At 38.4% G+C, this 14,113-nt stretch overlaps 1 protein-coding gene across 2 annotated transcripts in view; it reads right to left on the bottom strand.

Annotated features, from left to right (window-relative positions):
* gap43 (growth associated protein 43) overlaps window positions 1-14,113 on the bottom strand; it is a 241,745-nt gene that overhangs the window by 199,638 nt on the left and 27,994 nt on the right. Inside the window, exon 1 of one of the 2 annotated variants that reach the window (XM_048603239.1) lies at window positions 1,951-2,022. The exons of the other annotated variant lie outside the window; for it this stretch is intronic. Coding sequence (XP_048459196.1) covers window positions 1,951-1,956 — 6 coding nt within the window. The 5' untranslated portion in view covers window positions 1,957-2,022. Of the gene's footprint in view, window positions 1-1,950; window positions 2,023-14,113 lie in introns of those variants that run through there. 2 annotated transcript variants of the gene reach the window in all.

The raw sequence follows: 14,113 nt of genomic DNA, 5'->3' as shown, positions 1-14,113 counted from the left end.
TCCTTTATCCATTTAGTGCCTATGTCAGGGTTGGGTAAGATTTGAGGGAGAGGTGAGAATGGCGGGGTGGTGGTGGTGGTGGTGATGGTGGTGGTGGCAGTGAATTCTGTAACTTGCTAACTCCAGTTAAAACTAATTTTCAATGTACTTCTTTTGAGGTGGTTTGTTACGTGGAGAGATATCTTTTAATCACAAGAAACCCTCCAAGAACAGGGGCCAGCAACTTTTCAACTGTGTTTCGTCCTTAATGTCATGACAGGAACTGTGCTCTCTCTCTCCATCTCTTTCTCTCATTTTCCATATAATTACAGTTAAAATTCTGAATGCTAGCAGTGTGCATGGAAAACACATTTGATTCAATGACAAAACTCCTTTCACTGGTGAAGTCAACTGTAAACTATCAATGCTGCACCTAGAGGTGAACTATCAAAAGCCTGCTGGACAAATTAGAAGGCTCTGCTTCATCGTCAAAGCTTTCACACCCAACTCCATTGCTATTAACTTAAGACTTAGGAGCACAAAAGGCAGAATTGATCTTTTTCAAAACTAAATTTTACTTGTAAATATTTCATATTATACTTGTTTCAGGTTATTCATGTATCTCATGTCATTTGTTCAGGCTAATCTATTCAGACAGCAAACATACTGTCACCCCTCATAGCTGTCACGAATTGATGACTGCAGCGGAGTTAGGAACATTTCCCAAATTGTGAAAGAAACAAGGGGCTGAATCATTCCATATTTTGGATGTGTCATTTCCACTGAATTTCCTGGAGGGTTTCTCTCCATGAGGCCAAGTGAGTTTTCTTGCACTATCGTACCAAATCCACCTCATTATCTACATCGCTCTCTGATCTATTTAGGGATACCCAGAAGAGACCGGCATTCCTTATTCTTTTTACTTCTTGTTCTTATCTATCTCATGCTCATTAGCTACTCACCACGTAGCTGGTTGCAATGGCTGTCCCTTCATCATGACAAGGATGCGCAGCATGTTACACACTACATTTGTGGTCTCCAGGCTTCTTCCTGGATTAATCGAACTGTGACCATGAATTTCAGCATCACCTGTGTGTACCTAACAAGATTTTGTTTTGCTTCCTCAAAAAAAATACTTCTTCTGTAAAGGTATTTGTTACTTTAAAATTGTACATAAACATTGTCAATATCTGTAATTTCACAGTTAAGTGTTGTACAACACCATGAAGTAGAAAAATAACTTCTTTTCCAATTGATGCTTATAATAGCATTTTACTCTGAAGTACCAAGTGCAGGATAATTAGTTTCTCAGAAAATATCAAACAGCACAATAGCAATAATAGAGGGTGTCTTGTTTCGTGGTCTGTATCATCTGCACCGATACATTGGACAGGTTTGTAAGCCTAAAACTTGATTATGGATGTGTTAAATCTAAAAGTATTTCACATTTTACAGACAAAAAACACAACTAAGGCTATTGACAGTAGAACTCAAAAACCTTGAAGAAATAAAGTGCATTTTAATTGATCTTAGCAAAAACGTAAATTTGAAAATGTTGAGCAAAACATAACCTCAAAGCAAAATAAAGTTCTATTGTGCACAGACCACGCTCTTATAAAATAATGAAACTGCAATTTAAACTAATTTAAAACTGTATCCTATAAGCATGAGATTAAAGCATCCACATATTTGTGATCAAAACCTTTAAAGAGACTTATAGTATGAACTGTGATATTTTAAAATGTCATGCACTCATGGATTTAAAGAAAATCAATGAGTGTGACGTGAATAAAATCTGACCTATAAGAAGAGAGCCTTGACTGATTCCCCGTAGCATTTTAAAACAAAGATTGAGGGCAAGTGCTTAAATTGTAGTGCTGTTGATTGATTATCTTTGGTCAAGGATCCAAAATTGTCAGAACAGAATCAACTTATGGAAAATAAAACAGGCAAAACGCAAGAACAAGATACCTGCATATCTTCAAGCCCACTGACTGATCTCTTTGCAAAATGCTAGACTCGGTCAAAAATTCCATTTGTTAGCAGATTGTCAGATTGTCAGATTTCTTAGCAATTTTCTGAAGACTTGTGGGGGGGGAGCACGGGGAAGAGATACACTTACAGGGAGAGCTTCAGCTGCTCTTGTAGTGCTTGTACTTAGCTAACTTTATTCTAGGCACGGAAACGTAAACTATTCTGAAAAAATTAGACTCAATAGCACAGATTGACCATATGTTTTAAAGAAAATGTGTTAAAGGCATTTAAAAATTATGACCTTTGTGAATCCTTAACCAAAGAGCAATTCGTCATAATTGATGGATCATTCTTGAGGTGGAAGCCCACAAGTAGTGGGATACCACAAGGATCAGCACCCAGCTGTTCAGCATATATATTAATGATTTTGGAATGGCCCCTGAAATGAACAAAGATGAATATCTGAATTCTCACAATTCAAGCAACTTTGAACTGAAGATGCTGCTTTGTCATACATATTAAAACAATGGGAACATTCATGTTAAAGGGTGTGAAGTATTCCTTTGGATTTGGATCAGCACCTATGCACAATCTGCTTTAGGATTTTGAGGCCAGCCTTTGTCAAAATGTTCAATAGCCATTCAAATAGATGGCTCATCTTCTCAAGCCCAATTAGAGGCGAGAAACAATTGTTGATCTGCCTGGGTGTACTCACATCCCATGAAAGAGAAAAAAGTTAGAGTCGAATATGAGTGGTGGGGCCGTAGCTGAACAACTCAGTTTATATTCATGTTGAGACTAGGGAGGGACACAATCTCAATTCTACGCTACTTGATGGTGCAGCATTATAATTGTGCTTCCTGTAAGTATTTAGTTGGAGGAGAAAAGTAGCTGCATTTCATTCTTGGCAAAATAACAATTACTAGGCAAGCATGTTATCCTGTGGGCATGTAAAGGTCGCATGCTAGCAAGTGATTGGAATCATATCTTTGGACAGTTCTTGTCAGGTAGTTTGGATTCTCACCATTGCTGCTTTGTCTTTGAACTGCCCCCACTGGATGTCATAGTGTGATCAACATCACAGTGTGAGTGTATATGTAAACAGAAGTTTCTCACTGCTAGTCAAGATCTCCTGGTGATACATCCCTTTTAAATTGGCAACCTGAGTTAGCTAATTGGTCCCTTCACTCATGTCAGTGCAGCTGGTAGAAAGAACACACTTAATTTTCCCTCAGCATTGATTAATTTTCAGCAGCTGAATACTCAAAGTTGCAGTGAAGGAATTCCTTCCAGCACTTCACTGACCAACAGGGATAAACAAGTGCTGATTAAGTGAAGAGGATATCCAATGAGAGAGGTCCAAAGGTGCATTTTGCAAACTTTTAGCTGGTTCTCTTCTTAGTCTATAGTTGTTGTAATGAATGTGACCATTTATCATACCACATATTGTTGGGATATTTACAAATCTATACAAAAGGGTCCCATCCTTACTTCAGAGGTTCACCAAGAACTGCCAGGTTGATCCTAACAGCAAGAAACTACTTCAATTCAAATTAGTAGCAACACAAAAAACCATTGAACAGATTATTTTTTGAGAGTTCTTTCCTTGGAAAAAATAAATAATAATAGATTAGCTGATTAAATCTGTCTGCAATAAACCCAAGACATCAGTTGCTAAAAAAAAAATTTAAATAAATTTTATGATAGATTAGTACCTGTGGAGGGTGGCATCTGAAGGTAGTTAGGATGACTAAAGTGGTGCCTGACAACAAATACGATTGGGTTAAAGTGAATGACTAAAAGTGTTGCATGACAGCAAATGCTGTCAGGCCTGTGAAAGTCATGCTAACTGTGTTAGAGAGATACAATAAGTGAATACTCTGTAAAGAAAATGTCTGTTTATCATAGAACGGACAGATAACCATAAGAATGCTGTATAAACAAGCTCTGCATGGAAGTATCTGTTTCAATACTGTATAAAAAGCCACGTCTACTCACTGTAAGCAGCTTAAGCTCAAAGATGCACTCAGAAGTGCTTTCAATAAAGACAACCTTTAAAGAATTCTACCCGGTCTCTGTCTCACTCCTATTTGCCAGTCTCAGAAAGAACCCAACAGTATCCAAAGAGATACTGAACGCTATCTTTCATATGACATTAAATTGAGCAAATGTCTGCCATTCCAGGTAAACGTTAAGTAACAAAAAACTATTGGAAAAAGCACAAGGCATTCTTCCAACATCCTGGACCAACATATATCCTTCAAACACCGGTGAAAACAGATTTACAGGTCATAGATACTACTCGATATTTGAGTCACATTAGCGAGTGGAGACCTGCATGCCAGAGCTGACAGAGCTGTTCAATTTAGCAAGACCATCCGCGTAGACCAAAGTGTGTAAAGTCCTAGTCTGGTGAGTTGTCATTTAATGATGTTGCTGCGCTGGCATCCCGTTCTGAAGATGACTCGCTGCAACTTGTAGATTGGACTGGGAGACCCAAGGTGTTTGGACTGACAGCCTATGTCAAGAAGACTAAAGTTACGGATCAGGACATAGAGACTCCACTTTACATCAAAAATGAAAATATACTGAAGATTGTCGATGCTGCCACATAACCTGGATGAACAATTATCAACAAGCCATCTCTTTATGTCAAAATCAGCAGTGGGATTGCCAAGCCCGCAGCTGTCAAGTCAAAAGTTGTGGAGTCAAGTGCAGACCTACAGCAAACTAACCAAAAACACAAGGTCCCATGTATACTCAGCTTGCGTACTCAGCACCCTCCTTTATGGTAGTGAAACATGGACAGTTTATGCAAGCCGAGAAAAGTTGAACAGATTCTACCTCTGCTTCCTCAGACAAATATTGGGCACCTCTTGGCAAGACAGAGTGCAAAACACAAAAGTCCATGAACATGCAATGATCCTCAGCTCTCTTAAGCTAGCTGCAACGTTGTTGGTTTGGTCATAGGAGCTGTATGACTGACAGCTCCATCTCCAAAGCAATGCTGTTCGCTTACTGTTAGCACAGGACCAATAGGTTACCCACAATTGAAATACACGGTAATACGTAAAAGTGAGACCTCAAGTTGACTGGGATCAGAAGTGATGCAGGACTATCCTCACTGCTGACAGAGTGCCCGGAGATAAGTAGTCAAGAAGGGCATGAAAAATCAAAGAACAGAAGAAGAAAACAAGTTTGTAGAAAAGAGAGGGTCCGAAGGAAAAAAGTGTCAGTCAACCTTGGACCAGCTGAACTCTTCTGTGTCAGCTGCAGAAGAGAGTGCCACTCATGAGTCAATCTCCAAAGCAATGACAGATGATCTTCAATCCTGAAATGACTGCCAGGGTGTAGTTCACCACTTCTTGAGATAGACAAATCTACGATGTGTGGGTCATGAAGTTCTGGTGCAATCGCCTTCAACACCATTGACTACACTTAGAATCATCATAGCATTGAAGGAAGCCATTTGGTTCATCAAATGTTCACTTGGAAATGAAGAACAGTGTAGTGTTTAAGAGGTTATAATAATATAAATGCTTTTCTCTTTCATTCACAAAGTTTGACTTGGTTTTTCACTCCTCTCATTCGTACTGCTGTATGTCACCTTGTTAAATCTGGATTTGATTACAGGTTGAATTTCACCCACAAACAGACACATAATGGAATCAAAAAGAAAAACTTTTAGATCATTGTTTTTATTTTTTTGTAATGGGATTATCTGATTCCAAGAGCTATTTAGCTCCTTGCTCCTCTACATAGGATATTGAAGGATCTACAATACTAGCTATGTATTGAAAAAAAATTCTTGCAATGCCATAGATAAGAGAACAATTGAAAAGGAATATGCAACAGATTGAATTGTAAACCAAATGTGGGTTAAGTTGAAACATTTTAATTTGATTTTATGACTCAAAGGTGGATTATTTGGGTCAATGTGATTTGAAATTAAGTGACAAAAACAAAACAATGCTGTACATGTGGAAAGAAAATACTCATGTATGCACCTGTCACCCCATTTCCTCACATTACAATGTGTACATTAGATACCAAAGTCATCCAGTTTATTGATATTCTAAACTGTGCTCATTCCATGGTTAGTACCTGGTATCATGACTAGTGTTCAATGAGTAAAACATTCTCTGCTGCTTCAGTACAGTGTTAATGTTCAATAGACATTACTTTCATCTTCTGCTGACATTGATTCTTGTTATGGGAAATCTTCCACAGTGCAAAGCACCCTTGGCTATCCTGCTTAACATATCAATTCTTCACATGGTAGTTCAAAGTGTGAACGTCAGCAGTTTATTCAACTGTGAATGGCATCAAACCAAGACCAATCACATCTTCACTGCTCATCCAGGAACATGTGTGTTCCAGCAGGGGTCAGTGGATGCTGATTAAGTGTGAGAACTGTCATCGATATGTTGTTTACCCCTTTATGGAAATCAAAAAGTACTTTGATCTTAACATACAAGCACTAGTTCAGTGTAGGATGGAAATCAAATCTGGAACTTCTGTTAAACTTCAGTTATACACTGCCTTTACCAAGTGGTGAAGAAAAGTACCAAGTAAACATTAAGAAGATTATTTATTACTTTCATTGGTTTATTTGAAAAATAGTCATCCGACAAGGCCATTTATGCCCATTTTCAGATGCCAAAATTGTGTACAGTATACATATAACAAAAAAGAAAAAGGATTTGAGGAATTGTTCCTCAGCTAAGTAACCAGAGTTGAATGTTTTCTGTCTGGTCTCACAAGCAGTTCAGTCAGCTGGAGAATCAAACCTTGGACTTTTGTTCTTCACTATCCAGTGTCCTCAAGAGAAAGGGTAAGGTGCTGATTGACAGATAGCAGCATCTCTCAAAGCCTGTTCATCTGGGAGAGACACTTCTTTTCCTCAGAGCTCCACACAAGCATCAAAAACTATACCCTTGTGTAGATGGCGAGGGTCCAAAGCGTGTTCAAAACTGTTAATATTCACTATGGACCACTTTAGCAATGGGATTCTGAAACAAGAGTTGTCTCTCTCATTAATCTAATAAGAAGTCTACTGCCAGCTTATGGCAGTCAGTAATTCGGCTAAGAATGGCCAGATCCAATTTTAGTATGGTTGTTGGGGGTCAGAATATTGAAGTTTAAACTACGTCTCATTTAATAAAACTGATATAAAATGGATAGATTGAAAATCAATTCCTATCTCATCTATTAAGTGTAAAACAAATCAGGAATATTACCCAGTAAAGGGGCAACAATATGTTATTAGCTGCTCACAAGGTAATCTTAATTAATACATGTTTTTTTTCCAATGTCATAGAAAATAAATTACTGTACAATTTCAAAATCATAGCTAAGGACATTTTCTTTGATGTCAATGGAAGTGATTTTCTCTGATAAGCGTGAATCCTTCTGGCATGTTGCAGCATCGTAACTTTGCTGGAATTGCTGTGGAAATCACCTTATTTTACTTAAACCTTTTGGCCGCATTTCTGACAAAGTTACAGTGGCAGAATGAGGGGAACTCAGACCAAATTCTTTGTCTGTGTGGTAAAGCATCTTAAAATCAATAAGGCGAGATTTCCAATAATCAATAACTGTCCACATTCAAAATGAGTACAACCTGATTTTACCAGAAACACTGAGGGAAATCTTCCTGTCTTGTTTTTCAGTGCTGTTACATACACAATGGGGGACCAAAGGTATTAATTGCTACAGATGAGTAGCCTTGGTCTCTTCTGCAATCAACTAAAGAATTTCTGCACAGCGACAGGTGGTGAAAAGTACTGAACTGGTGATGGTGTCATGTGTCGGCAACAGAGTACACTTTTCACTGCACTCCTGTTCTTTTGTAACTGGAGTACTATGACAATAAACTTAATTCTCATTGAATGGAATGGCAGAGCAGGCTCAAGACATACCCCTGTTCTTATTTTTTTATATAGCAAGTGCTTTCACACCACTTCTTGTGAGCAGTAAGGAACAGCAATGTTTCCTATGGGCCTAACATGGCCTCCAGTAAACAATTAACCCTGTATTTCAAATGCTTCCTTCCATTACCATCTATATCCAATTTCACAATTATCTGCTCCCCTTGATCATCATCGGACCTGTTTTGACTACCATTAGATAGTCAGACAAAAACAGCATCAGACCTCCTGATGACCATTGTCTCCCTGATACCATTGGAACTCTTAGCTAGGATCAAATATTCTGCAAATTCTATTGGACCCCCTATTACAACTGAAGCTATTTCCTCCAGACCCCAATTGGGACCACCATCTACATTCTTTAAACAGCCTCCCCACCAATCCACCTGGCTTCCATTATGGCAGCATTGTGCTACAGGCTTCCCTTTCGACAGGTCTCATGCCTGCCAAATCAGGCTGCCTAAATAGAGAGAAATTGGCAGAGAAAAAAAATTAAAACAGCCCTACAATTATAAACTATTCCTGCTGACCTCAGATCAGCCTTTTTGTTTAGAACACAACTTTGAGCTGAAAGTCAGGCCAGTGTTCCAGACATCCAAAGTACGTTTCTCTAAATACACAAGGGACCAAGCAATTAATTACAATGCCCACTCTCAGAAGGATAACATAAATGATGTTTATTTTCACTATTTCAGGGTCACAACAGCATTCGTTTTCTTGGCGTAAGTATTCTAAAATCAAGGAAGTTTCCCTATGTTCGCCTTTTGCTAAAGGACTAAGGTTGTTATTCAAGCCTAATATATCGATTTTACATTTTTCTTTTCAAAGCAGCACTGTGATAGCTGTTGGCCATCAGTTAGTATACCTTGTTGAACAACAAAGTTTTTTAAGGATGGTTCTTTATCTGGAATAAAGTAGACACAAGCTTCAATTTTTATATTATAACGTCTCAAGGTTTTACCACAACAATAAAATTCAAAAGTACAGGACTTTTACTATTCCCAGTTATTAAGTGAACATATAAATGACTTGTAAATATAGATTTATTTGTATAATTATGTATTACAAAATGGTAATTTACAAAGAATTTTTTTCTGGTGATGGGGTTGGAGGGTGTATGATGGGAGGACTTTTCTTGTCCCACATTCAGCTGAAACCAATTTCCTTTTGTCCTGAATTTTATTTTTGCACTTCCAGTTTTCTCACAGATCTTCACCACACTTAAGCTAGATAATGGGAGTAGAAGATAACAGGCTGGTGTGAAGCCGACCCCTGATTTTCTTTTGTCTCTGAAGACTCACCTGATCTCATATTGAAAAAGGTCAAATTTTATGAGGGGTTCTGAGATCTCAGGGTTGGGGTAAAGAACAGGTCCAAAGCTTGCAATTGCTGCAGTTTGGCAGTTTTATGACAGGCGCCCTCCTACACATTGTCCAATTATGATGGTAAGCATGCTTCTGATGCTGTCGGCCAAATCAGAGAGTTGGCTGCTCTGACAAGTCAGCAACCCCACTGGGAAATCTGGAATTCTGCTCCCAAGGCAGAATACTGAACCAGGATATGTACTGGCTTTCTGTATCTGCCTCTCAAAAGGGAAAAGTGCCCCAGATAGTCAGATTATTATTCCGGGGTTATTTGCTGAAACATTAGAGATGCCGTACCAAAATGCCAACTCATTCAAATCCATTATCACTAGATTCCCTTACCAGCCGCTGTGCCAAATTAGTATGAGATCATGCCAAATCATGTTCCCCATCTACAACCAAATCCTCTTTACAGCCCTAGTACCATCTCCTGCCAACCCATACCCTCACCACTATCATGAACTTTTCACCCCCTCTATCGATCACTTGGTATCCGCCACAGGCAGATCTTAAGAACCATGTTCGGATTCTGCACGCTGGGTTAACATACAGTCCCAACTCGGATTGGCTGAGGTCAGGAAACTTTCACTGATCAGAGAAAAGTGAAGGCAAGCTAAATATCCTTGAGGTAAGCTGAAGAGAAAAGAGAAATCAGCCAGAGGAGGTAGAATCAAGCCCATTATTGAAAGAAGGTATCAAGATGGGAAACTGGCCCACTGCTCTGCTGCAGTGAGCAATGGCATAGAAAAGAAAACTGTTGGTTCTGGTATCCCAGGGAGCGTCTGATTGCAAGACTGGTGTCGGTGGCAATAAAAGGTGGTCCATGTCTGCTCAGGCATGACTGTTGACAGAGATAGGTGTCAGAATGTTGTGTCCAAAGAAACAGCTATCACTTCTGTTAATTTCTCTCTGGCTGTTTAAAACAAACAAACAAAAGCCATTCTCCAAGATATGCAGTGTCCACAGATCTTCCGAGTGGGAAAGAGAAAAGGTTTTGCACCTGAAAGCAAAGTAAATTCTACTCCTAGTGACAAAAAGGTTCACAGGAAAGACAATACAGATGCCACTGGGCAAAGCTTACATTTAGGAGTGAGGGGTCAGTGTGTTAACATTGTGATAGTCCAATGCTTACCAATTCCAGTGATAAATATTTTATCATTGAATAATTTGGCTGACAGCAAGATATCTCCCTTAAGCAGAAAAGGACAGTCTAGAGAGACTGGATAGTCTAGAGACAGCCAGAAAGCCTGGGAGCTAAATGAGGTTCAGAAACTTGATGGGGACAGTAAAATGTTGTAGTGGCTTAAGGAGAGTCACTTAATTGAAACATGGTCAAAATCAGACCAATAGTATCAGAAAGGGTCAAGACAAATGGAGATAGGTCAATAGCCATAAAAGATAACAAAAAAAAAGAGCATAAAGATAATGGGACAGAGCAAGAGAAAGAGAAAACTATTAGACAGCAGAAGTTCAATCCAAGAGAGACAAGATGTTTTAATTGTGGGGGAGAACCATCATGTGTGGATTAAATTACCTACCCTCCCCAATTTGCATCTATTGAAGTTGAAATTTAACCCGCTGAAGCTGGAAATTGACCTATTTAAGTCAGTCTGCGGCCAGGTTCCATATTTTGGCATTTTGAGACTTTTAAGATGAGAATATGACCATTACACATTTTTGGGAGTTAAAATTAACCATGCAGTCCTCAAAATGTAGAAACTACACATTTTTATTTTGAAATCTAAAAAATATCTTAAAAAAAGGCTCATGAGCAATGAAATTAAACATGAAAACTTCAAAAGTTAGATTTCAATGTAAAGATACTACATAATCACCGCATTGACAAATTTGACAAAATGAAAAATTATTCCAGGCTTAGAGATTCTGGTAAAGTATTCTCAGTTGTTACATCTATAGATTGAGAATAGGACTGTTTCCATGCTTATATATTTATATATATTATATATATATATTCTAACTTATCTAATAAAAAGGCATTTTGTTTTTGGTGGTATAGTGCAAGTTGAATTGGAGGGCTCAACAATAAAATGAGAATTATGCCTGTTAGTGGTACACAGATTAATAAAAAAAATTATGCTTCCTTTAGCAAGTAGACATCTGACGCGGCCTTGGGATTTTCCCTTAGTGTATTTCAGAGAGGCCCAAATACATTTTAATTTTCCTGCTATGAAATATTTAATAGATGACTTCTGCCATTAAAACACATTGCCAAGACTAAAGTATGTTTTGAGTATACCATACCCTTCCTGACTATAAAATATTGAATGCACCATTTTGATCTTCATAGCAAAACCCCTCCCTCTGCAATCCATGTACAGTCCAATCTAGGAATCAAGGCAGGTTGAACAGATTACCTAACAACTGTTCTCAAAAATACAACACCAACTGGGACATTTTTCAACACATACACACAAACTTACTCAAGTTCAAAAGACAGAGGCAGGACATATTCTGGCTCCACAAACCTGACATTAAAAAAAGCACCATGGAAGATTAGATTTTTGTTCTGTGTTGGTGATGTTCTTTAGGTAGACTGGATGATGCTGGAAAGAGCCGAGCTTATTGCCTGCAAACATGATCTGAATGTCTCTGCATTCTGGTGCTATACTACTATTCATAAAGTGAAAACTACCACCAGCCTCCATCTGTAACAACCCTCTGGTCCCATACATTGCCCAACCTCTATCCAGACTAACACCATGCCACCTCACAGCCTCCATGCCACCCTGTTCTTCTCTACCCACCCATGTTTCCTCATACCATATGCCAACCTATAGTCCCAATCATCCTCATATCTTTATAGCCCATGTACTAACTAGGTGCCAATTAATGCCAACTCATGTCCCCCCAACAACCACCCTTTGCCCTTCCCTCTTCTTGCTAACTGGCTTTGTATCCACCATCAGCAAACCTTGTGAGGCATGCTGATATTAAATAGTTATGCATTTACTGATGTTGCTATTAAAAAGAAATCTCATTTATACAAATACCAACACATGGAAATTTATTCAACTCATCCTTTATGAAAACAAGCATTCAATTCCATTGCATTACCTTATGAAGATAAACATTTCTATTCTATAAGCAGATGTTGTATATCCGAATACCCACTTGATTAGCACCATGTGTGAAAACAATATATTGGGAATTTGGCGTTTGATAGATTAGATATTGGAACTGTCAAGTTGTCAAAGCACTAAGTTCATGTACTTTTTACATACTGGTGTGTCTACTTTCACTGATCCGAGGGCTATCTTACCTTTCCTACATTATACGTTCACTGTCAAAGGATGTGTTACCACTTCAAAAGGCTGCTAACCTTCCTAAAGGTGTCCCAGGACCAGATCCAAAAGTATGTTATCAGCTATAAATGGTAATCTGGATACCTAAATTAATCTATGATTTTCAGTTCTTACCTGGTTAAATCTGCAGACTTGGGTTTCAGACACTTACCTCAGCAAAATAACGCAGCTGCCTCCATAAACTGTGTATATGCTCATGTGAGGATTCCAAGCCAATTCCACTGCTGCTCCCACAACAATGGGGAATGCTGTCTTCACAGGCGGGCTTTAGTATTTTTGACATGGTGACAATCTGGCCTCACCACATGGTCATGCATAATCGAAGTTATAGCACCCACATGCATATAAACAATATCAGACATATTCACAATTGCACATGCATAATAAATCAGAGGCACACAACACATTTAACATATGCAAATTTATGTACCCTACAGACAAACACACATGCCATGCACAAAACACACACAGACACCTTGTGTATACATTCACACCATAAATAAAACATGCATGCCTTAGAAACAGAGGGCTGAATTCAACAGGGAACAGTATTGTTCATAATCCCTATTGCAAAAGTTGGGCACCAGTCAACCAAATTTTTTTTAAAAAGCCCATGTTGCAGCAATAATACACTTCTAATAGGCTAAACAAGCTCAGAAGGGGCCTTCCACCCCTCCGTGGGAGTAAGTCTCATTCTCAAGAGCTGCGAGTCCTTCTGGAGACCAGGCCGGAGGAAAAATGTTGGGGTAGCATCTTACAATGTGTGAGTGGTTGATCCTGGTGCTCTTGGGATATCTCCAGCTTTCTTCCTGCCTTTCAACCACTAGCACTTAAAACTGGGCTCCCTGATCCTGCTATCTGACTCAAGCCATCTATAATCACAGCATTAGTAGTCTAATATGCAGGATAATTTGCTAACTCACTCAATTGTCCATTTTTAAAAATGGCAGAATTGTTACCAATTGCAAACATAAAGCCTCCTTACAAACACATTTGATAATGCACACATAAACACACTACACAATCAAACTTCAAATATTCAAAATAACCCATGAAACCACTGTTTTCCCTCTAGACTAACATTTAAGAATTTAAAAATCATATTTCAACCTGTCTACTTGCTCAATTCATGCAACAGCTACAACAATACATTCTCAATATGATTTATTTTTAAGAGGACTAACTGTAATGAATTGAAAGTCAAATTTGAAAGAGCAGATCTTTAGGATAATAAATTAGCATAGCTCACATGAAAAGATCACCACTTAAGTGTCAAACATCCATGGTTCTTTAATTTATTCAGTTCCATTGTGACTAAAAGTCCATCTGTCTGTCTTGCACAAAGTATATTCCACATCACCTAGATGACAGCACTGTAAATAAACATGCGACATCATTGTCTATTTCAATATCATCCATAAACTGTACTAAAACAATGATCATTTTATTGACTTTCATTGTTGCCAATTATATAATTCATTATGCATGAAACGTCTACCCAGCGGAAATACAAACATAAGAGAGCTCATTCACATACTCTAGA

The sequence above is a fragment of the Rhincodon typus genome, chromosome 11 (genome assembly GCF_021869965.1).
Source record: "Rhincodon typus isolate 14 chromosome 11, sRhiTyp1.1, whole genome shotgun sequence".
NCBI classification, from domain to species: domain Eukaryota; kingdom Metazoa; phylum Chordata; class Chondrichthyes; order Orectolobiformes; family Rhincodontidae; genus Rhincodon; species Rhincodon typus.
The sequence above is the reverse complement of the archived record's forward strand: the minus strand, read 5'-3'. Positions and strand labels throughout refer to the sequence as shown.